Source organism: Nothoprocta perdicaria, unplaced genomic scaffold (genome assembly GCF_003342845.1).
Source record: "Nothoprocta perdicaria isolate Ctin4 unplaced genomic scaffold, notPer1 scaffold_138, whole genome shotgun sequence".
Classification (NCBI taxonomy): domain Eukaryota; kingdom Metazoa; phylum Chordata; class Aves; order Tinamiformes; family Tinamidae; genus Nothoprocta; species Nothoprocta perdicaria.
Genome location: NW_020454516.1, coordinates 1,307,545 through 1,333,000, shown reverse-complemented (window position 1 = coordinate 1,333,000; position 25,456 = coordinate 1,307,545). Strand labels below are relative to the sequence as shown.

The window sequence follows — 25,456 nt, the reverse complement described above, 5'->3', positions numbered from 1 at the left end:
AGGAGWGAGAGAGCCAAAAGTTTATCCCCGTGCACAGAAGATGCGGAAAAAATTAAATAACGTCCACTTATATGACTAAAAAGCTCCCTAATGCTACAGATCACAGCATTAAATAAATCCACTCATTGATGTGAAACAAAAGTAAACTGTAAAGATGATGTAAAAATACTGCTATAAGCCCTATCCACTCCAAAGGGTGTTTGGGGAAACTACTGAACAGGTATGATAGAAAAGTGCCTAAAGTTCATATCAAAACCCTCTCATTCCAGGGGGGAACTACCGTGGAACTAGAAGCTTCCATTCAGATGTTAGAGGGGAAAAAGCCTCTTTATAAAAGAATTATGAATTAAAGTAGTACTGGTATTCATGTTTTAAAAATGCTTTGATATAATCAGTTTTACGAAATTACACTCAAACCAAAAGCAATGCAGATACAAAGAAATAACAGGCAGGACATGCAATGTGCTGTGAAAATAAATGTCTATCTTCACAAACACGTGTTTTCATGAAGTAATTGCAAAACAAACACCATCTTCGATTTCAGCTTAGTTGTTYAGAGAAGAAACGGCAGTTTAAAGTTCAGAACAACTGACAATGTTTTGTAATTGTTCGGAAACAAAAGAGTAATTAATCAGTGGAAGGCAGGCTTTTATTTCTTGGACTAAGAGCGCTAAAGCTGCTAGTATTCACCCGCAGTTCTGCTCAAAAGCACTTGCCAACTAACCCACTGCTCAAAGAGAAGACCGCAGCTTACCCAACTGTTGCATATTTTTGTCCTTCAACAACGAGGAATTCAGTGGGTTTTCTTTCTTCAGCAGCTAAACATTTAATAAGAAAGGAAGAGGGATGAGCACAGAACATRTCGGTTTCCAAAAACAAAGTGTTCTCCTTGCTAAGGCTTGGAAAGAACCCAAACAAATCAATCTCTGGAGCACCACTTTATAATAGTTCCACGTAGAATGCAGGTGGCCACCCATCATAATTCGGGGCAAGAYCATCACTTATCCTGTCATTGTGCCCTGCTGGGATTTTACACCAGAAATCCCCAAATGATACAAGAAGTCTCACAGCCATGATGAGCAGAGGGCTAACGAGCTCAGACAAGCATGCAGAATATGGAAGCTCGTTTTGCTGGGAAGCTCTCGGCTCTTACAATGCAGGATCCTCACCTGTTCTTCCCCAAAAATAGCTGTGTTCAACAGCTACCTGGGGAGCCTTCAGGCTGCAACAGCAGCTGTCTCTGCCTGCATCAAGGCTGCATTAGCTAGTTGGGTCTCTCAGTACTAGATTGAGATGCTGCTAGTACAAAGTGTTGCAAACACAAGAAAAGCAGACAGGCACAAAAGCTTTTGGCTGTACATTCTCAAAAGATCTGCTGTGCATATTAATATTTTAGGTTCAAACTTGCTTCTTCCTCAGGCTTAAGAGTGCAAGTTCTTACTCTTTCCTGTCTTGAAAGAAGCTGCAAAAGCTTCTGGTCAAAGCAATGGCTAATGAGTCCATTTCCATGTTGTGTTCCACGGCACCTAGGGATTAATGCCTTTACATGTCCTTTTTATCGGTTATGTCCTTTCTCTTGGGAGAGAAGTGACAAGAGGGGGCTTTCTTGACAGTGATATTACCATTTTCCCCCCAACTTTCTCCTCAGTTGCCATTTTTCCCCCTTCTAAATATGTTCTCTCCCTTTTCTAGCTGTTCACGTAGGTTCATCACCACCATACTGGAAGAGCCAGGTAAGGAGGGCATAGTAACGCAATCTCATTTTGCACCCAGGGAAGTGAGTTCCTTTTTGGCTCCCTGTTCCTCATCTGAGGCCACGTGAGGATCCTGTGGCAAGGTAAATAATTGAATATACCTGAGTTTTCAGTTCAGCGAGCAGCCACATGGCAGCCAGCTTTCATTTGAACAACTGGTGAATCAAGTAGTGCCAAAAAGCACCGTTCTACATGATCAGGGCTGAGCTCCTCTATTGCTTGCAACAATCAATCATAGTAATACACAGTATTACGTGGGTRTAATATCMAAGTAAATTCAGCTAACAGCAGCAWTGCAGGGATACCCACCTGCTGCCTTTTTTTCAGGGAGAGAAATTCTGCCATCCGATACGGAATCGACAAGATCCTGAAACTCGGCAGGAACCTCAGCTTGCTTCCAGCGCTCGTTGTCCAAGAGGAGGCTACAAACGCAAGAGAAAGGAGGTGTGAGATGAATGAAATACCTTATTTTGTTGCCTGTCCTGCGTGCGCTGCCGTGGAATCAAAACTACAGTAACTTGAAAAGAGCCAAGGGCTGAAAAATGCTACATCGTTAATCCTTATTATATAGAGGTGCCCAGTAACTGTAGTAACAAACCCCAAATCCTGTTGCCTGGGCACATTACGGTTTCTATATTCAATCTATTCTCTACAAAAGCCTCTCTATTTGTAGAGAATAAAGACTCTTATATCATCACTGCCACTGAAATGATGTGGAAACACCGGCATCTTAAGAGCTRCTGAGGGATGAAGATAAGTGGAGTAGATGTTAATAGGAAGGCTGCTCTCCAAGCATTAAAGCCCACGACCAACCACACACATCTGGCTGGGGATTAGCTGTTCCGAAACTCCTAGGCCCTGAGATGGGGCCAGCCCTACCCTTCAGGGTCAGCAAAAACTCAGGCAGTTTTCAGTCCTTCCTGCAGTTATTACTGTCCCAATTTAGACAGTTGTAGAATTCAGTTGAAAGAGATTACGTTAAGAGGAATGTAAAACAATCAAAAACAATGAGATTTTAAAACCATTTCCATCATGACCTTCTTGTACTCATCATTAGAAGCAGGTTAGAAGTGTGCTGGGCAACCAAAGACTTCTGCTTACACAGCACATTCTTTTACAGATACATACGAAGAGCTTTTATGCAGATACCTTAGTTTTGTCTTCCTCTCCTCATGGAACCTATTCACAAATCTGTTGGCTTGGCTCTGAAGTGCTCCTCGCAAGGACATACTTTTCCTGCCACAGATTTGCTCGGTATCTAAAATAAAGCCTTCCATCAGTCGGGAGAGAGCAACGAACTCGGTGGAATTCAGCTTCTCTAGGAAGCCATCCTACGTGCAAATGAAAACACTGTGAGGAGATTAACACCACAAAAAYCCAGGGAGGTAAAGTATCGACTAGACAGCAGATCTGAAGGCCACAGAGAAATTAAAGATGCAGAATTCAGGGTTCAGCTTTTAATACTAACTCTAATACTAAGAGGCACCTCTCAGGGTGCTAGTCCTCCGTGCACCTTCCTTTCTGTGAGATATAGGGGAGAGGCAAATCTTAATGCCAAGCAGGATAAAACAGAGTAAAGGCTGTCTGGAAGGAAGCAGGACCTTAACGTAAGCCTGACTGCAMCACCACCACAAGGGTAAGAGGTTGTGTTTTCCTGTAGGTTTGTGTGTTCTGGGCCTGCCCCAATGCCCCCGTATTCTCCCCACTGGCTTTGTATCAAAGTGATAGTACTGGGGAGTCCTAATACTGGTCCACTAGTGTTTGAAGCAGTAACGTTACTTAACTCCTCAGGTATATCAGAGTGGCTCTRTTATCTTATCCGAGATCCTATGTATTCCCTGCACAGAGCTTCAAACATGGCATGTTGTGGGATAGGGATCCAAGCAGCTCACAGAAGCTCATATAGCCTTAGAGTGATGTATTTAACTACCACCAAGTGCAGTGAGAGAAGGAACAGCTACTCGAGCCCAATCGAGAATGCTCTCAAGTCTTGCTTATTAAGCCAGTGACAGGTAAGAGCTTTTCACTACGGATGAGAGTCCRACCGCAGCCCAGGCTGAGCTCCCTACCTTTGCTCTCGCCATGAGGAACTTGACCGAACGATCGTGGCAGATATCCGAGGCGTTATACAGCAAATCCTGGATATTGTTTGCCAGCTTGCCCAGCTCCAGGTCCGTCAGTTTCACGTCATCACTGATCCTATGAAGGACAGAACCACAYGGCTGAACATCAGTTTTTATATATAGATATCAATTCTCTGATAAGCACGTACATAACTCCAKCATCTTAATATTTTAAAATCCTTATTCTAAGTGTAATTACCCAAGACAGAAAACATGATATAGCAATAATTAATAAAATGAATATTGCTAAAATTTACCCAGCTCCTCTAATACCTAAACATCACTAGCATATGGCAGATGAACACAGCATTTTTTTTCCAGTGCAAAGTGCATTTTCTAAAGGACATTCTGCACTGCCCACGACCTTACTCTCCAAGCTATAACTCTTTGATCTTTGGGCTCTTAAGCCTGTGCTTTTTGGAAATAACTTCACAGCTTGTCTGCTGCTTTGAGGGCAAAACTCTGCTGTTCACACAGCTAAGATACAATGACTGTTTTCTGGTCTAGCCAGGCTGACAGCATGAGAGGGAGGAGGAAGCCCGGGATGCTGGGAAGCAGCAACTGGGCCAATGATGCCGTAATTGCCCAGTTTTCTCCTCTAAACACAAAGCAGGATTCCTTGGAGGAGCAGAAAAGGGATGAAGTAAATTCATTTTAGAACAAGTTAAGCAGCTAATCTCAGACTCTTTTGTTACTAGAGAGCTCTATCTTTGTGGTACGTAATCAGCTACCTCCTCAGCAAAATGCTCCCCATCAGCTGGGATCCAAGCCCTTCCTCCTCATTCCAATTCCTTCAGTTTCTCTTCACACTGCAGTTCTTGGCACCAGTGTTTGGACACAAAGAGCCCTGACTCCATTTTATGTGCATTACGTTGACTGCAAATCTATGTCATTCAGCCAGCACTGCGATTTGGAGAGGGGAAATGGTGGTAGCTGCTTRAACTCACAGATATAGACACTCAAGTACCCAAGTTCACCCAAGCAGGGATGAACTTCCATCCATAAATACGTGGAAAAGGCTGCAGTGACTGAAGCACTACAGGGCTGCCTTGCCTGATACCAGAGCACTGGGATGTATTTATTTCATGACGCGAGTCACTGAGCAGTGAGCAGCACTTTTTTTCTCCAGACTTCATCAAGGTATATTTCACTGAGACAGCTTAATAAAGATTAGCTATCATGAACAGAGGCAGAAAAATGAGATGCTGCAACCAGCCAAGGGCAGAGATGATTAATGTCTTTTATGGAAGCTAGACTTGCATCTGCCCTGCTTTGCAAAGAGGTCGGCTCCCCAGCACAACAAATGCAGAAGGAGCCTCTCCGTATGGAAAGCTCCAGGGATGGTGCCGAAAGACCATTTTATTTCACTTACCTAGAAAAATCACACTCGCCTCCAAAGGTTTGGACAGCAGCACCAAAAACAATCCCTCACACCCAGCACCTGCCTGAGCCCCGCTGTAAGTTTGAGATGGGAAGCAGAGCCCACATTCACTTACATAATCTCCACGCCTCCCGGAGTGACAGAAGAGGACGTCTGCTCTTTGCTGGAGGAGGAGTCGGTCGTGCCCTCTGGTTCCGAGACCGAGTCGCTGCTGCAAGGCTCGCTGCTCGGGGAAACGTTCCTTTGAGAGGTAGTGTCAGCTGCTAGGGCRGGCAGGGCCCCCTCGCCAAACGCGTCGCTTATGAACATGCCCTCGTGTGTCAGGTAAGCCACTTCGGTGTCCACGGCACTCTCTTTAGCAGAGTCCTTTTGCAAAGGGTCCTCCACGTCCCTGGTTTTCTGGTTCTTGTCTAGAACCAAGAGGACCACGCTACGGATAACATTTAATGTTGCCTAGAACCAAACAGAGTGTTTATTATCAAAAAAAAAAGACTGTAGCACAAACTTGAGCTGAAGACAGATATTTTCTTTTACCCACAGAATTAAGGTAAATCCCAGCTTTATCTCTTATCATGTAATTAGCATTCTGAGACGGACCCATTCGCCTCTGACAGCAATCCAGTATCAGATGTTTCGGAGAAAGGTGCAAGAAACCTCATTTGGAGTAATCTGCCACATACAAAAGTGCTGTCCTAATCCCTAGCAGCCTGAGATGGATGTAATCAAGCAACAAGGGGTATTAGCTCCCTCCCAGGGCTTTCTTTGTTAGCACTAATCAGTTTTGCCCTGGATGCCGACATTGACATATCCCTTTTTCCATCAAAAGTTTGAGCCTTATAATCAAATTCAACACCTTAAAACTTCACCCCATTTCTGCAAAATGCCTGAACTAATTACATGAGACTCTTGATAAATTAATGTCCTACCTTAATTCTCTTGAGGAAGATAGTAAACTTAGAAAAAATATTCTTCAGTAAMTCAAACCACTGAGGAAAATTCATCATCCTCATCTGGTCTGCAAGCCTAAAATAATACATCAATAAATAAAGGTCATTTAATGTAAAAATATGCTTTATGTGGAACTGAAAATAGTAAATATAAGAAAAATAGTGTAAATTTATGTCAGGACAAGAGACACTGCCTGAAAAACAGTCACAATTAACACAAAGCAAGTAGAATAGGAAAGGAGGTGCTTAAAAATGTGAAAATGAAAGCCTCTCATTTAACAGTGAGCTTCTCCAAAGCATGCTATTATTTCCCGTGGGATTAGTATGCAGCAAAAATGGGGCAGGGGCTGGAAAGAGGGGAATCAAATTGTCACACACTACACCACAAAAAGGCAGGAAACAAAAAGAGTTGCAGCTATTACTAGAGTCTCTTTATTAAGCCCACATTGTTGCACTGCAATGAGAACAGTTCTGCCAACAAAGTGCAAGTCAATGGTTGAGAGCAAAGGGCAGAAAAGTCACCAACAGAAGGAAAGTAAAACCCTGTAACAGACTCTTGGGCCCCTAAAATATATATATATAGAAAATATATATATATATTATATACACACACACACCCTATATATATATATATATTTATTTATTTTGCAGAATAATTTATGTTAGAGAGAGAATGGGAAACAAATGCACTGTTTTTAAAAATGACCCTGTTTCCCAGTCTTTCCCAGGGTCTCTAGAAGTTCCTCATCCAGGCCCTGCTCAAACTACATCAGGCTGCAGCCAGTCAAGGGTTGAGTATCTGCAAGGACTGAGACCCCACAGCTTCTCTGGGCACCTTCAAATGTAAATTTAATCAAAAAATAAAATAAAGGCACCTTAATAAACATTAAAAATCTGGACAAAAAAAAGGGGGGGGGAGAGGAAGCAGGCAGGATCAGAGGCTTAGGGAGAAAGAGAAGAACAATTCTTAATTTCTGGGAAACTGAAGCACAGATTAGTACTGTAAATTTATCCATGMTAAGAACACCCATTTCCTATGGGATCCCCACCCATCATAAAAAGGATCTAGCTGAATACTTACTTAACAACCACTTCTGTATCTATTTCTTCTATCTGCGATACCGTATTAACCACACACTGCAAATATAAATGGGGAAAAACAAAACAAAAGAGGTCTTAGCTCCTTTCGAACTGCATCATTTCATAACATACATAACAATCTTCGAGGTGAGAAAAGCAAAGACATATTTGCATCATATAGCAACTTATTTAAAAACCAAAACACCCCCTCCCAAACATMTAGTTGCAAAATACAGAGGCCCCATATGTTCTTGCTTTAAGCGGGTGCATAAAAYGCAGACAGTGACTGATGCTTCCCAGGTCAGACTGTGGAGATTTTGTACCTGTGTTTTAAATGATACTGTCAGCAGRGGAGCCTCTTAAAGACACTCACCTTGTTCCTGAGCGACACAGGGACTTACAGACCTCTGCTCTTTTAACTCCCACCCGTACAGAACTACTAAAATCCTGGTCAAAACATCCCCATAGTGAAKCTGAACAGGAAACACATTTGAGACTGTTTCCTTTGCTAAGGAAAAGTACCTAAAGGCCCAGACAATGGGCGACAATGCAAGCACATTCCACACATACTCCTCGGATCCTGTGCATTTTCCCYGTTCAACAGAAACAGAAGCTGATTCAACTCAATCTATTACTGGGCAGGCAAACAAAACCAACAAGAAAAAAGAGCAAAACAGACCCTTGTAGAACATCAAGACAATCTTATCAGGTAAATTAGAAATATTTGGCTTACCTGTTTAATTATGTTCTTTGCAGTAATAATCATTTCATCTCCATATATCTCATAAAAATTCAGCTTTCTTTGTTTTAAAAGTCCAAATACTAGTGATACAAGTCTCTCCTATCAAAAAACAGCAACAAAAATCTCACTAAAGATATCAGAGAGAAGGACAAGAAAGGTAATTTTTAAGAACTGCACAGGAGTAAAAAAAGAGGTGATATATCAAATACACAATGGATAGGATTTAGATGAGTGCAATATCTAAAAATATTAAAAATTTACATTTAAACACTAAAATATAATATATATTTAGTTAAAATAATATATATGTTGAAAAGAAAAGGGAGGGAGGAAGAGAGGCGGGAATTTGATTAGAATAGAAGCAATACAAAATGATAATGTTGCTAGCAGGAAACTAAGTGAATTAGCTGATGCTAATTAAGTATGTTAAAGACAAACACATTCATCAGCAGTTGCTTTCAGTAACAGCCATACCTCTTCTAGAATTTGGCAATCATCTTCTAGGGGTCTATTTAAATCATTGCGGGCGTAAGTTGAAAACTCTGCAATCATCATTTTGTCTATTAGCTTCTCCAGTTCACAAAGCTGGGAGCCAAGATGCCTAAGAAAAACAGCCAACGAGAGAGGGGCTAAATAATCAACCTGTAAATGAATCATTAGTTCACAGCTGAAGAAAATAACCACCTAGCAGGTAATTTGCAGGCACAATTTCCATAATTTCAATGCTGATTTAAGGGGGGGACTCAATTTTTTCCGTTCTTGGAACAGCCGAAGCCACATGTGTTTTTTGAAGTGCTGTTGCCTTGAAGCAAAACACGGATGTGAATGTTAATGGCACCTAAAATTTGGTGCATAGGTCGCAGGAAATTTCTTCTGTTTTTGTTTTAGGGTTTTATTTTGTTGTTGTTTTGGAGAGTTCCAAGTACCTTCCGAGTACTTCTCTGCAAAACCAACCAAAATGGAGATTTTCTTTTGCTTGTCCAGCTCCTCAACTCTTCAGTCTGCAAGTTCTTCCATTTCCAACATCTGAACAYTTCATTTGGACATGGAATTCGCATGACCGAGACACAGCAATAGCTTTAAACCACAGAACATACTTCAAAATAGAGTTCTCTGATTTGCCATTTTTAATACCCCTGAAAATTAAAAATATTTTTCCACATACAGCGGACTTTACACCATATTGGGCAGACTTGCACATTAAACCACCAGGGAATTTTCTCATTAAAAATGCTGCCCACAGTTCAAACGTTGGGCAGCTGAAGAGAATTTTTAGCTGAGTTAAATTAAAAGTGGAAGTTTCAAAATGGCCAAACAGTTCTGGTTTCCTAACTTCTTGCGACAGCACTAAGTCATCCTGAGGCAGGACAGAGAATACATATATATGTATGTGTGTGTGTGTGTGTAAATGAAAGCATGTACACATATACACATATGTGCACACATATACATAACGAGGAGGGAGTATGAGGGGACAAAAGGCACTTTGTCAATTTGTTGGTCAAAAACTGGTTGGGAGACATGAGTGGACACATTTTAAGTCATTATCCAATTCAAGCCAAACTGGCCTCTAGTAAAACATCATATATATATGATTTTATATATATATACACACATATATACACAACCACACACACATGCATATATACATATATATATTTTTTGCAGGCCTAATACCTAAGCCCCAAAGGCTCTTACTTAGCTAAGCACCAAGAAGCTCCCTTGGCACCAAGCTAAATGACTTGGATAGGCCTTGCTTAACTGTACTTGAACAGTCTAAACTACTCACTCAAACCCCCAGAAACACAGAAACACCCCCCAAAAAGCTGCTAGCATTCAGGGCCACTGCTTATTCAAGTCATTTTACCCTTAACACCAAAGCAGCCACAATTCAGAAATATCCCAGAATAAATCAGGGCTTAATTCATCCTCCAGCTGAACACCCTGGGTTTGAAGAGGCTCTGGACACACTTCAGGTCATTTCCATGTCTCACTATTATAATTTTACCTGGGAAAATTGTAAATATAGGGTAAAAAATATTTATTTACAAATAATTACACTGCATCTGGTTTCCTAGGCACCTCTGGGTTTTGCCTGTATAAACYGTGGCTTGCCAACAAAACCTGCGTAAAAATTTACTGAATCTTTATCACCCCAACAACACTAAAAGAAYGTCAAAACTGTCACTACAGATTGGTAATTCGGTTAATATGCATTAAGTACTTTTTCTAATTAAAAAGATGAACTTGCAAAGCTTACGAGCCATAAGGTTTTATCTCCATCCTATAAAAGCAACAAGCAATAATCACAAAGTTATGACTGATGCACATAACCACACAGAATGTTAGACTATATTAAATAGCACCATTAAGGAATATACTTTTTTTTGCTGTAGCTAAAATCCAGTTACATTTTTCCTGAATATAACATGACAGAAGAATATATTTCTAATATACGGATCACCTGAGTAGTTTTCTTACTGCCTTACAGTAAATGATTCTGCAAAATGCCTCAATTTAAAGCTAAAGATTTCTGCTTAGGAACATATTTCCCATGCTGTAATATGCAGCATGCTAAAGCAATTTTTTAGAGCTGTATATACGTGATTTTTATTTAGAAATTAATCTCTTTGAAATAGGTCTCACTTGACAGCTGCAGCATTCTTGCTGAGAACAAGACAAAAACATCCRTTTAATATCTCTGAATACAGGAAAAGCAGAAGTATTTGTGTAAAATTTTAACTTTAAAAAACATATAAAAAAATCCACTGAGGAGTTTTCTTCAAGACTGCCCTATCACACATGTTTTCTCTGGGCAGACAATGCACCCAGCTCCCTGGGACGTGGGRAGGGATCACGCCGGCTTTCTTGGATACACTTTTGCCCTTTCATCTCTGTTGGGGTAATGGCAATCGTCAGGTTTAAATCACTTTTCTGAGCCTTTAAACTCTAAGAAAAAGAGGATAATTCCCACTCATGTGGCTTTCATCTATTTATTTTTTTGCTCTAGCAAGCTAACAAATTATTAGATTAGAAATCACTTCTTACACTCTACCTGACTGCTGACACGCACATACATTCTACAATGAGTGTACTTCGAAGTAAGAAACGTTGGGGGGACATCACGTATGCGGCCACGAGAAGATAGCAGCATCCTCTGCTCATGTAGCTGTAAGTGTCTTAGGCTATTAAACTGTCAACTAAAACTCATGCTGATTGATGCTGCCACAAGCTTAAAGAATACCCTTAACGTCATTAATATAAGCACATATAATAAGCATTAATAATAAGCACTCACTTGAGGGCCACGTGCCCTAGTCAAACCCTGGGAAGAGCAGAGGAAGGAAACTGCTGCCTGAAGGTTGACTATTTGAGCTAAAAGACAGCCTAGCAACTTTCCTCCYGGGGGTTTATTAGCTCTCACTCTTTCTGTGAGCCAGCTAGAAGGGCATGTTACAAGAGCAGCTCAGCAGAAYAGAGAGATCCGAGTATGGACGCTGGGAGGTGCAGCTCGACGCTCTGCTTGGCACATCCCAACAGCACCTGCATTTTGTCCATCGCCCAGATGGTCACCTACCGAAAACTGTGAATGCCTTGAAGCTCCTGCTGCAGCACCTCCTGTGTTGTTGCTATCAAGTCCAATGCTGCAACAAACTCCGAAGTGGAGAGCAGCAACTGTACCGTGGGCTGTGTTTGGTGCACAGTAGCCATTAGCTTGAGTTTATTGTAGGCTTTTATACAGTTATTTCTGGTGAGCGTTAGTCTTAAAACTCGAAGCGATCCTTCACACATCACTTTATCAATTTTGGAGATCTTCTCTCGAAGTAATTTTACAGCCTGGGAGGTTTTCCTGAGGTAGTCCTGCAACTCATGCTGAGAGGTCATTGCATGGAAAAATGCTTCTGAGCGCAGAGAAATTTGATGTGCAATATTAACTTCCACAATGTCCAGATAATGGCTCAGCTAGAGAGATGAGGGGAGAGGGAAAAAATATAAATAAATAAAATAACTGCATGGTTAGGACTTGGCAAGTTTACCCCAGTACAAATGCTCTTTGAGGGCATAACAGAAATGWCTTTGGGTATCATGAGAAAATTTTTCTAGTAGCTAAAAATACCAGGATTCCTTTGTCATGTTGGCAAGCAAATAACTACCCACTGTGCTTTGTCCACTTCTTTTTGAGCAGGCTCAAAACCACTTTGGGAAGACTGACTTAGTGGTGCTCTAGCTTGACGACTATAAAGGTAGAAAAGTGAGTAATTAAAAACAAAACTACTGAGTTTTCGTATCACAGAGGTTGCATCCTGGCACCCCCACAGCCACTACCCCAGCTCTRGAAACTAGTTTGCAAGACAGACCTGTATACACACACAGACAAACATGCCATCTACTTTAGGTCATTCAGAGGATGATGAAGATGCAGCACAGCTGTGCTGAAGGCTTAGTTTTGGTGTGGCCCTGCTGAGTTAAAGGACTGTAGCATCTTTTCATAAAGGCCATCTAACCCGACTGCTGCTGCTCTTTGCCAAGAGGAGTCTCCACATGGTGTAGTTCATGTGGGGCAGCCCTTGGAATTTCCAGTGGCAGAGTCCAGCTTTTGAACATGATCTTGAGACTCCCTGGGTTCAACTGTTATCAGCCTGCTGGGCTCACCTGATTATCTGAGTTGCAAGCGCTCTGTGTTGTGCCTTATGCTGAATAAGCAGAGCCAAAGGAGTGAGGCATAAGGATGCTCATCTGAATGCTAATACTCAGATGACCTGGTTTCTAATTCGTGAGAAGTGCTCAAACCTGATACTGCATGTAAAAATGACCTACAGCTGGTTTAGATCTCTGGAACACAAAATCAGCTGGAGAATATTCCCTTCTTACTTATTTTCACACTGAATATATCAAACCTCAGGGATTTACTGTTTCAATGCAAAAAGCAAACTCATCTTTCCTGTAACAGGTTTAATGAAAAATGTCCTCCACCCACCAGTAACACACCTAGCCCATGGGAAAAGCCCACCAGGACAGATGTGACACAAGGATCAGAGAAAGGGTTGCTATTAATTATGCCGAACATTTGATTGTAGCAATGAGATGCTCTAGGCCCCTTCACTGTGCTAAGTGCTGTAGATAAAACAGAACAAAATGACAGTACCTGCCTCAAAAGAGCTTATAGTCCCAATGTATGGCAAGAAATGGAGAGAGACAAAAAGAAGAAAAACATCAGGGGAAAGTTGTTCCACTCAGATTAACAGCAGTCCAAAAGCGCTATTTAGTCTAAGGATGTTCTTTTGGCAGGGTTTTCCAAATCCTGATGAGAAATACTGCCTAGAGCCATGGATAATAAAAGCTGCAGGGTTTCTATTTGCACCTCACCTGAAGTGCGAATGAATCTTGAGCAATTCCAAGCTTTTTGCAAGGAATAAATAAATAAATAAAGGGTCCTTTTCAGTAACAAAGCAGTGCAGTATTTTGGATGTGAGACACGTGGTTTTAGAGACAACTGAACTGCTTTATACTATACAGCTATAGCTCTCTAAGAAAGGGCAGCTCAAAGCTTTTCAAAGTCCTGTTTTCATTCCACTGCATCAGAGGGGCTCTGGGTCTTCTCAAAATTSAAGCGTGCTTCAGACACTGGTTTCAAACAGTGACCACTACAAGAAACACTAGAGGCCGAGGTATTCCCAGAGTTATCTTTAGACCATGGACAACACAATGCAGAGGCAAGCTACCCTCCATAGAGCCTGTTCTTCCCTCCGGGTCTGAAGAAAGACGAGAAAGACAAAACTCCTGCAGCTCCTGTAACACCTTCCCAAAGAGCTCATACTTCTTTTTTAAACTAGCCCCTAGAAGCTTTAGCAGTGGGAAGGAAAATGAGTTGGAAAACAGACCACAAAAATCATAGTTTCCAAAGTGTTTGGAAATTTATGTCATTAAAATTATTTGCTGCGTGTTTTTTTTTCCACTTTGAGTGCAACTCTTAAAAAAAAACACAAGAAAATGGCCCCAAGTGAACAGGTTATCTTAGAGACTTCTGCTTCCAGTAGGGATGAAATCACCCTGCCTTCATGTTCTCCCATGCACTCCAGAAAGAGGTTGGTGCAGGTGGCATGACAACAACAAATAAGAAAAAGCTCCTGTCAAATAAAATGTTACAAGCTATTATTTGTTTTGGCACGGAGAGCACAGTGCCTCTCCTGAGTTGTGAGGAAGGAGTGGTTTTAAATCAGTGCATAGTCTTGAGCTTTCCTACCTGCCTTCCCCTTTTAACAGGGCCACAATCTAACAGTTCTCAGTACGTACCTGCTTCACTGAGTGTTAGCAGAGAGCCAACTATTCTGCCATGTGCAAATTTTTATTTTCCAGATCAAATAGATAGGCTTTTCCGGCCAAGAAAAACACTTTTTTTTGCTAAGACATTTCTGCCATTATTGACTAAGAATCCACAGCCTGATGTGAAACAAGAAGTATCCAGGACTGCGACAGTGATGTCTCAACAAACGGTTGAAAAGAGCAGCAGCTGACTTGTCTAATAGTTTCCTTGTATTGAGTAACAGCTGAAAAGGATAACGACAAGTTGCACTGAATTCACACCTTTTCTTGAAGTAACTTGGAGGAAGCTGCATCACGATTTCCTTTTCCTCCAGCAGTATTGAAATGAGACCATGGTAAAACGGCATTAAACGTTATGGAGTCTTCCAAGGCAAAATCTGGTTTCATAAAAATCTGAAACAACAAAGGAGAAGAAAGGCATCTCTCCTGTTTTCTTTCCCAGTTCAAAAGACATCCTGCCTCAAACCTACCAGGAACTTATTCATTGGCTTTTACAATTCCCATTTCCCAGGAAAATGAACYCATTGCATGCCTTATAGCTGATTGTTTTCATACATTAAAAGTCCATATGATGYGACACAGATGTAGCTTCCTAAAAGTACAAGTCACGAGTTCCCTATAATCTAGGTCATAAAGAGTCTGAGCACTAAAACACAGGCAGCATTAGCCTGCAGGTGGGTCCTTTCAATGGCCAGAACACATGTGCTTTAACAGCACTGAATCACTGTAATATTCCTTTCTGATGATATTTTTGTGACAACACTAGTGCAAGCCTGAAACTTGCAGGTGGACAAAACCATCCCTTCCTCTATACACACACACACACACACACACCCCCCAAGTGGAGCAACGTTAAAAGCTTCCACGCAAGCCTCGCTTCTTGTTTACTGAACTTTAATTGTTACAGTTATTAAAATAAGTTATTATTAAGTTATTAAAATAAGCCTTCATGCCTGGCACACATATGCTGACCCATATTAACACTTGGGCTCCTAAATGCCTAAACAGATGATCAAACTGCACTGGAACCTTTGTGTCTTTTGTCAGTCAGCTGCAAACAACACATCCCACACCTTAAAGTAATCTACCTACTCTGACAATAGGGGCTTATTACACCAGGGCCTTAGGACTTAAGGAAGCAAACCGAACGCTGAGTTGTATATCATCCCATATTCAACACTTGCATGAGACTCTCTCCACTGCATCTGGAGAGCCTGGCTTATTTGGCACCTTTGCTTTGTAGCTATTGAAGATGAAAAGAGCAGGCATTTGTATATGTAAAAGATATGTAAAATATGTATATGTAAAAGAAAAACAAGAACACAGGACGAAAAACAACAAAAAAACTTAGATTGTTCTTAATCTTTGTAAATMCTATGAGCATTACCTATCTTCCAAGTTCATTATTTAAACCAATTCTCAAGAAAGCAACTTCCCCATCCAAAAGAGTATGTTCATACACGCAGAACTACATAATTATATGTGAGAAATCCTTGTAACAGCTTAGCATGCCCAGCAATCATACCTTAGGTACTTGTTCCAGATCTGTCCTGGATTTATCTAAAATTAAACAAAACACAAGTTGTCATTCATGGGTAAACAACAGAAACCAGTTACCTTGAATACTCCCAGACCCCAGGAGGAGGTTACCAAGAAGACTGTGCCAGGCTTGCACAGTGGTGCATAGGCAAGAGAAAATCGAAACATGTGGGATTCTGACTTGATAAAAGGGAAAAAAAAATCACTGCTAGGACTGCAAGCATTGGGGCAGSGTGCCCAGAGAGGTTGTACACCTCCATCCCTGGGGGTTTTTGAGACTGAACTGTTTAAGAGCCCAAGCAACCTCATTTGACCTCAGAGCTGAACCTGCTTTGAGTAGGAGGTTGGACCAGAGTCCTCCTGAAGCCCCTTTCATTCTGAAGCTCCTGATTATTCTGACTCTCTGAACTGTTCTGCCGTCCTTTGTAGTTTAAGTCTAGACAGTAGACTTAGTTTAGACTGTAGTTTAAGTCCAAGACATTCAACATTGGTAACTTGCTGCTTTGCGAATGAAAATATTAACCACATGGGACAGTCTATTTAACACTTCACGCTACTCAGTGCTCTGGAGACGCTGCCTGGGGCCAGGAAAAGGCCCCCTCCCATCTCCTCGATTTTTGCACTCCAGAGTGAAGCCACCTACGCTATCGCTTCTGCGCAGCACTTGGAGGGTGGATGCACAAAGGCTGACAGCAGAACGAGCGAGGCTGCCAAGGCAGTCTCAAACATGCTGAACAAGCAGCACAGATGCAGCCACTTCCTCACTAAGCTGAGCTGACAGTTGCAGGCTGGAAAGAGTGGAACTAGGAGAAGAGGTGCAGCCTTGTACCCCAGCAGAGCCTGAAGAAAAGGCACGTGCAGGTTGCTGGAGAAGACAGACCATCAAAATAAAAACTCAATCAAAAGGAGTAAACTGGTGGGAGCGTCTCGCTGCATTACCAATGAACTGGGATACGGACGAGCCCAAAGAAATGGCATCTGACAATGGACTCATTCATGTTAATGTTTACAAGGAAATCAAGAAATCAAATATAAGCTCATTACAGGTTCTGTTTTCCCCTTCTGCCTTTTATTTTTCATTTCATCTTCTCACCTTCCTCTGTTCAGTTTCACATTAGCTGAGCTACTTCCATAAATTCACAGCATGCAGCACCRTGATAGCCGAAGATACCCCAAAAAGCTCTTCAGCTCGTCTTGRCTAACAGTACCCTGGGGCAGTGACACGATCAGTGTGTTTTAGTGCCAAAGAGGAGGAAATGACTTTTTAGGGAGCAAAATAAGACTCTAACTGTACCATGCGTGTATAACAGAGTCCTGTCGAAGGTATCTTTAGGCGGATAAATATTCTTGCATTTCTCATGAATCTTCTCTCTCTGTAAAAGAGAAATACATTAAAGAATTATTCCCAGACTGAAAAAAATAAAATTTCTTTCTTTGAATCGGAACATTTCGAACACTTTCAGTGAAACATACTGCGTTATGCCAAATAATTATGACAATTTCACAATAATATTTTTTCGTCTTAAAAGCTCCGATGATGTTTGTCCAGGTGAAAGGTAACACAGCTTGAAATTTGTGGTCGATATGTTGTTTTTTTATTATCTTTACATCTCAAGAGAAAAAGGAACATAGAGGTTACTGAAAACACATAATAACCTCTCCACAAAATGAGCTAATATATGCTGAATGTAATTGCAATCATTTACTTGCTGTCTTATATAGAAATCACTATAAAACRTGATGCTTTTTTTCTTGATGAATTMAATTGAATCAAATTCAAATTTACCTTCACAACATCCTAATGAGGACCTTGGTGAAACCAAGTACCTTCCCTCATCAYGCTGAGCTTTAAATGTTATCTACAGGTGTAACCAACAGCCCAGACCTTAACAGTCAGGAACAATATTTCAACAAAAATCTACTCGTTTCAGCTGGATCTCTATTAAAATTTCCTAACAGGTCAGTTCCCTCTTTCCAAACCCTCAGGTCATTTCAAAATCACTAGGTTATATTGCTAATGTCAACGAACAAGCTCTTAACTGTTTTAAATGTTGGGGATGCAAACTTAACGGCATTACAGACAATTCCCTTTCACAAATTTCAGCTATGACTTGCACCAGTAACATTTCTTGCAGTCAATTCTGTAACAGCTGAAGAGTAAGAAAGTTACAAACCAAGGATGCAGAAAACAGTGGGAGACTTAGTGCATATTCCTTTGGACAGAAAAAGGTATGTTACTACATACTTACTCACAGGAACATTTTATGAGTTTATAGAGATCTCCCACTGCTCCTGGTATCCTTAGATGTAGCTTTATCTTTCCTGTTACAAAAAAATATCAAACAACAGGCCTGCTTACTGTTTAACAATTTCATCTTTACATGTTGCAAATACRAGAGATTCTTAAAAAAACAGTAATAATAAACCCCTCCAAACTTGGCAGTGTATACTCATGTTTTACAGTTAATCTAGAAGACTTAAAATGTTGTATATCTCACTGTATATCTCAACCACTGAGCAAGTCTTACAGGAAAAAAGAGGAGTAATAGTCAGAACAAATGAACATGAACTCTAAGTCCTGATGCAGAGAACAGTATTCAGAAAGACAAATGGAAAAAAATACAAAATTGTCTAGGCAATTTTCCGCATTGATAATACTGATATTATAAAACAAAAAATGACTAGTGCAAGAAAKGAATGCTGGAGCACACAGTAATTACCAGCTAATTGTACAACAGACTATTAGTAAGGACAATCTCTAATTAGAAGGTGGATCTCAAGCATCTTTCTGGCCCCTGGTACTATGTGCATGTAGTCTGAGGGTCTTACCGGGGTGATTTCCTGTTGGTATGATGCAAAATGTTCCTTGGTGATCTGTGGGAGGTAGAATGAAGGCGTGACTTCAGTGTCCACAAAGTCCACTCCCCATGTTTTTGTAAAGAAATCAGATTCCCTTTTTGCTAACCTAGGATCGTTCAGAGCTGCTGGGAGATTGACTTTGGAATGATATATAGTCCATCTATGCTGATCCGCAACTAGAGACGGGCTATCGCATAAATTACTGGGATCGCCTGCAGTACAAAAGACAAGGCAGTTTGTTAAGATGACAAACTAAAAATCGTGGTTTTTGCTAAAATGCAGTTCTTCAGCAAACCGTGTTTTCACAATTAGGCAATGGACCCGAATTATCTAACAAAAATGCACGACATTCTCCTTCTGCAGCACCTGACTTTGCATCTCTTTTTTCAGATTAACTAACACAGGCTTTGAACACAAAGGTAAAGCTGCACTATTTACAGATTTCTTTATAAGAATGCCACCAACTTCCACTAAAGAGAAAAAATAAAGACACTTTTCAGAGTCTGGAATTCAAGAGCATTACATTTTGCAATTCTCAATACTCCAACCCACCTCTCCCTGCACACACTAAACTTTAGCATCCACAGTAGCTATACCTGGGGCCAAAAATTAGTCTTATGATAGTGGCAGATCCTTGTGTCTTAATCTCTTGCTTCCTACTGCGCTGTGAAATAAGATTACACCTTAACACATTGCACCCAGAACACAAGAAAACTCGACTGACCAACTAAAAAAGCAATTAAAAAGCATCAGGTTTAACTGCATTTTCACCCTTCGTGCAAGCCAACGTTACCTGTAGGCTCCTTGGGACACACGTCAGGCAGCGACTGCACAGGTCGAAAGCGCTTCGACGGGTCCATTTCTTTTTTGAAGAAAGCATCACTACTTTTTGACTGAGGCACTGGGGAAGAACCGTGGCTTGATGCCATTGCATAAAATCACCACTTGACAGAAGCTAAATRAGAAACAATAAATAGTGAGGCTTTAATGAAGTTCTGGTTACAGACCACACCAAAACACCACCACTCTGGCAGCTATATGAAGTGCTGCACTATCTTTCAGTTTGGGGATTGTAGCTGGTCATACATTACAAATATATATATATACACACACTCACATTATAAGTACATATGTATTTTTATATACATACAAAATACATATATATATAYACACACACACACTTTAAAAAATAAATATACAAAAGATATAAAACTTCTCTGCCAAAAAAGCCTCAGATGAAACTTGTCTCACTACAAGTTCTGTTACATGCTCATATTCTTCTGTTCTTCCCCCAATATTTCCAAGCTATCATCTTTACTAACATCCTGGAGTGATTTTGTGGAAATTATTTATGGCAATACGATCATTTTAGCATCATTTAAGGAATATGCCCATTGGTAATATAAGATTATCAAGTCTCCTAACGGCACACAGTAAATTTATCTGCATTTTTAGCTTCTGTATTTGCTGCTTTTCTCCTGAAAAGGCTTCCGAAATGTGACAGTTCTAAATACAGAAATACCAGAAAAATGTATGGAAATCTGGGAAAAGCACTAAAATCCTCTACTCTTGCAAAGAAATCCTTCGTTAAGGCACTTTCCTTTTCCCATAAGAAAGTATATCCTCAAGATATTCTCTAAGATGTCAACTGCCTCAAACTGCAWAAATCTCAGTAAAGTATTATGGAAGTGCAACACTTGAGATATTTAAAGGACACAATGTTAAAGACAAGTTTAATGCTCCAAAATCTTCCAGTTGATTTCAAAACCAAACAGTTCTTTTTATTGTTTATCATCATAAAATATTTGCACTGCCTTTGTACACTGACAAAAATCTTAAAATAGCATGAAAAGGAACAATAAAAATATCAATGTAAGCCGTAACCTTCACTCTATTGAGTGGATTTCAGCAAGATATAAAGATTAACAGGCARAGACCTTCTTAAGTTGCAAGCAATATGATGCTGTACTAAATTATTCATAGTTGACAGCTATTCTGGTAGTCGTAAGTGAGGGCCTGATGGAAAATTAACCCCAATGCACAGCCTTATTTGTATAGGAATAAATCTATCTATATTGCAAAAAACAGACACTCCTCAAACTGCAGCCCTAAATTAACCAAATAAGTAGATCTCAGAGGYAGAAAAAGGAAAAGTGGACAGAATTACTCTGAATTAAATCCAAATTACACTGGAAAAGGTGACAAGTCTCCACAAAGCCAAAATCCTCCCCTGCACCGAAGCCCTTCACATGGGCAACTCATTTGCCGATTTAAACATGCTAAAAAAACAAAATTCAAAGTTAACATAGAACAAAAAAAAAAAAAGGTAAATTAAGAAGAGAGGGGATCACTACTACAGAATATTTAAATCCATGCAATTTTAACTACATTTRCCAGCATTTCACTGGCATTTAACTGCCTAAGCTCTGCAAAATGAATTAGAAAAGGGTGAATTCCCTGGGCTCCTTACTTAGGAGAGCAAATGCACAGCAGTAAGAATATGCAGCTGCCTAACTTAATGATATCAATATTTAAATGGTGTAAAATTAGAAACTGGGTTAGTCTGGCTCTGTTCTCTCCAATAACAACCATAATTTATTCATTTTTTTGTCTAGCAACATATWCTAAAATAGTAAGAAAAAGTAGAGAATTTAGACACAAGAGTAATGATGGAAAGGCTGACAATTATGTCAGTATTTGTAACACCTCTTCAATATGTTAAATTAATTTCATGCACACTGTATTAATTTCCTTAGGGAAGGGCAAAAAAAAATCCCTATCAAGTGGCATTCAATTACACTATCAATGTAATATTACTAAGGTCGAATATTAAAAAATAAAGTTTAAAAATTGAACCATGTCACTACCACCAAAAATAGTTTGGGCAATCTAAGAGTGTCCTTACAGTCTGAAAACATGAAGATTACTATTTAAGATTATAAAAGTCTTACAGCTTTCTCTACTTAAAAAAAAAAAAAAAGCCCTGTTCAGTAGCACACTTGGCAACTCTATGACGTACCCACACAACGCAGAGCACAGAATAACATATTTGTGATGACAGATGTAGTAGCTGCACGCCCAGATTTTCATTTAGTCAGCCAGGCGTGAGATCTGTGTAGTCAGTAATATCTTAATTACAGCAATTTATAGAAGGTCTTTCTGTGATGACTACGGTGTGAGTCTGAAGTTCCACAGRCAGGATTCAGCACTTAAAGAGCACAACAAGCAGTATTGCTCAGAGCTGTGCTTGCAATAGCTGCACTTATAATTGCTCGGCTTGTTTGTTTTTTTATTTTAAGTACCAACTTTTGCATGTCCTCAGAAACTGCTCTAATCTGGGAGTTATTCTCRCCGTTTTTTAGACAGAAAGAGTCTTTGTTACTGAACTGGAGATCTTCCAAGCCCACTTGGACACAACCTGTGCCACGTGCTCTAGGTGTCCCTGTCTGTACAGGGCACTTGGACTAGCTGATCTCTAAAGTCCCTTCCTACCTTCAGGATTCTACGATTTATTTCTGTTCCTTCCACCAATCTCTGAATAGCAATCCGATATTCCCACACCTCCTTGGCAAATTCAGCATTGGTGGTGACCAACCAGACAYGGGCAGCCGGCCAAGGAAGCCACAYAGGAATTATCCAAGGTTGCCATCAGCCCTGCTCTTGTCACAWGAGTTGTTAAAACTCATCATGCTCCATAATTCCTTGGATGATGCTGAGTTTGGCCAGACTGGGCTTCTTTTTCAGCCAAACACCCATGGGGATTATGGAAAAGCAGGAGAGTATAAGCATTCGAATAATACAATAAATGCCATATTCCTGCCATACACTGTGGTGTTCATAATTCAGGCTTAAATTGCTYTCCTCAAATGGGGCAACGAGCAAGAAGAAAGTAATCTGGTGTGAAGAGCAGGACACCTGTGTCCCTGTTGCAAAACACTGAGGGTGACTACAAGGTCAGGGAAAAACAGCACCTGGTTTTCACAAGATGATATTCGGTACCAGTTCCTTTTCTCCTCCCCAAAGTCAACTTAACCGTTGMATTAACACAACAGTAGGAACACAAGCTTCAGATGAGCAGCACTTCTTGATAAAAAATAGAATCCTCCGAGGTAAAACCTCAGAAGCCCCCATTGCTATTCARTCTATAGTTATTTGAATGCACATATGCACAGATCTCTTAGAACGGTAAAAATTAGAGAGATTTGCTTCCCTATACACAAACTATGTTAAAAGGAGCATTTCACAGTTCTGCAGGTAGCAAATAAAACAATTAAATGGAATATCAGCAATACAACTGATGTCCCAAMCCCCCTTCCTCTCATCTGGAAACCTTACTTCCCAATGATAAAAACTAATTTGAAATTAGAAGGCAATTTCAGTGCTGGAGGAACAGACTTTCCTACAGCTATTTAGGTCACGAATCAAGTTCTTCAATGCCAGGAGCATYCAGAAACAATTAACAGAGCAGTAAAAATACATGTCAGAAAAGAAAAGACCTCATGGTTAGTTGCTTACACTATCATATGAGRCAAGAGGGAAATCCCTCTGTACAGGCATCAGCATTACAGTGTGCAGTATCCACTTGGAAAGCAATGGAAAATAAATCTCTCACAGCAYAGTCTGCATAGGTTACATTTAGAAGTCCCCAAAATACAGGCAAGTTCTTGCAYTGCTGCTTACAGTAACTGTGTAAAACTGATGTGAACTTCCTGCCCTAGAGCACATCTGGTGCTTTGCAACAAGTACTTAAACGATCTGTTTTATGTCACTTATGGGGTTTGCTTGTTTTCAGCTTCCTAGCTGAAACAGTCTCACTTCATGTCTATGCAAAGATGAGTATTTTGGAACATCTAGTCAGAAAAGGGATCTGCTGTTTTTGTGTATGAGTAGAACACACAAGGGATTCTTTCTTGGTTTAAGAGAAATAAAATATATTAAATAAATATAGGGAAGAAAACTGCTAAATATTTCTTTGAACCGCATGAGTCTCCAGAAAACTGCACTTACACCAGTGTATAATCCATTCTTTCTCTCTTGATGCTACAGAGATAAGGCAAGAGCCGGAATAAACAGAACAAAGACCAAAGAAACGAAACCCACACAGTTCCATTTCCCGACTTCTTCCCACCCAAACAAAACCCGGTCTAATCTGCKGTTCGTCTCCCCTGCCCTTTCCAGCAGCTCGCGACACTTCTCGAGCCCTTCTGCTTGGCCTTGGGCACGCGTGCCCTCTTCCCCTCCCATGAGGTCCTTGGTGCCAGAGGGACGGRAAGTTCCTCAGCACATGCCAGACTCCTGCTACAGAGGAAAACAGGACTGAGGACAAAGGGATTCCCAGAAAAGATCCCGTTTCTACAAATGGGATGGGAGAAACTGGCTTCTTCCCAGCATGAGGCCTCCAGACCTCACTGCTAAGCCCACCTACATGCTGCGCAGGGGGGTTTTCCTTAGCTAGACACAGATCTCCTGTCTGTGCTCATTTTAGGCGCTGTTTTCCTGCCTAAAAGGAGCACTATCGACTCCCAGAGGATTTCAAGGCAACTATAACTTTTGTCTCTATCACTATTTGGGAAACGGTCTCAGGCTAACACAGTAATTACTGCAGCCCCTGCAACAATTAACACGCTGCAGTCATGGTTTCCAGAGACATTGTTTTTGCACAAGGATAGAGGCCAATGTAGCTGTGACCGTGGCTGCACTTGATGACACCTGCTCCAGAGGGACTCAGTCAAACAGCATATAGATAATAGATACACCACCTATATTTTAAAACTCAAAAGCACATCTACAATCAAACATGTATTTCACTGCACTGAAAACTGGTACCTTACCAGTTCGAGACCACTGATATTCTGAAACAGGAAACACAAGTATTCACAGAATGAGATAAAAAAAAGTGAGAAAGGCGGAGAATCAATACATAATAAAGCAAAAATTGGGTAGTCAAAGAGACAGAATGGTACTTTTTTGCTGAGAGCTCAGGAGGCCMGTATTTGACAAACAATGTTTTTCTCAAGAGGATGCAGTGGATTTTTAATTACAATAAGGAAAGGTTAGAAATACCGTTTCTCCGCACCCAGTTCTACTACCTCAGCTGCCTGCGGAGTGAGGAACCACCACAATTCCTCATGTACCTTGGGAAAGAGGAAAGGAATGGACCCCATGGTGTCCCCACAGCGGCCTGGAGGCCCCTGCCAGAAGCAGCGAGAATCCCGACAGATCCAAACTGCCCGTGCAAGCCCCAACCACGCAGGCGAGCCGGGCGCCACGCAGCAGCCCGCAGTACCTGAGCGACAGCACTCCACGGGCGTCCCGCGCAGGCACTCATATCTCTTCCAGTGGCATGGTGCGGGRGAGCGGCCCGCTTCGACGGCCTCCGCTCACCTGCGGGGAGAGACTCGCGTCAAGGGGCAGCGGGGCGCGCGCCAAGCGCCCCGCAACGCGGCCAACGGCGAYGTCTCCGCGTCGCAGGGCGGCTGCGGAGCCGCCCGCTCCCCAGCCGGCTGTTACCATGGGAATGAGATATAGATATATATATATGCTTATATAAGTAGAGTATTTGATATATGTGTACGCGGACGTGGGAAGAGCTGGGCAGCACCCCGCGGCGGGCTCTGCTCACGCGAGGGGACCCACGGMGGGCCGGGGCGGCCGATGCGCGGCCACGCGCGGGCCCGAGGCCGCGGGGAAGCGCGGCGCCTCGCCGG

At 41.3% G+C, this 25,456-nt stretch overlaps 1 protein-coding gene across 1 annotated transcript in view; it reads right to left on the bottom strand.

Moving 5' to 3' along the window:
- The window catches only part of VPS54 (VPS54, GARP complex subunit), a 32,658-nt gene extending 7,551 nt beyond the window's left edge, over positions 1 to 25,107 (bottom strand). Inside the window, exons 1-16 of the mRNA XM_026034005.1 lie at positions 25,036 to 25,107; positions 19,543 to 19,704; positions 18,720 to 18,961; positions 17,185 to 17,263; positions 15,877 to 15,911; positions 14,613 to 14,744; positions 11,605 to 11,990; positions 8,502 to 8,628; positions 8,019 to 8,126; positions 7,287 to 7,342; positions 6,185 to 6,281; positions 5,374 to 5,711; positions 3,824 to 3,953; positions 2,904 to 3,085; positions 2,064 to 2,176; positions 755 to 818 (exon numbers count right to left, since the gene is read on the bottom strand). Coding sequence (XP_025889790.1) covers positions 755 to 818; positions 2,064 to 2,176; positions 2,904 to 3,085; positions 3,824 to 3,953; positions 5,374 to 5,711; positions 6,185 to 6,281; positions 7,287 to 7,342; positions 8,019 to 8,126; positions 8,502 to 8,628; positions 11,605 to 11,990; positions 14,613 to 14,744; positions 15,877 to 15,911; positions 17,185 to 17,263; positions 18,720 to 18,961; positions 19,543 to 19,678 — 2,225 coding nt within the window. The 5' untranslated portion in view covers positions 19,679 to 19,704; positions 25,036 to 25,107. The remainder of the gene's footprint in view (positions 1 to 754; positions 819 to 2,063; positions 2,177 to 2,903; positions 3,086 to 3,823; positions 3,954 to 5,373; positions 5,712 to 6,184; positions 6,282 to 7,286; positions 7,343 to 8,018; positions 8,127 to 8,501; positions 8,629 to 11,604; positions 11,991 to 14,612; positions 14,745 to 15,876; positions 15,912 to 17,184; positions 17,264 to 18,719; positions 18,962 to 19,542; positions 19,705 to 25,035) is intronic.
- Positions 25,108 to 25,456: the final 349 nt, after the last annotated feature.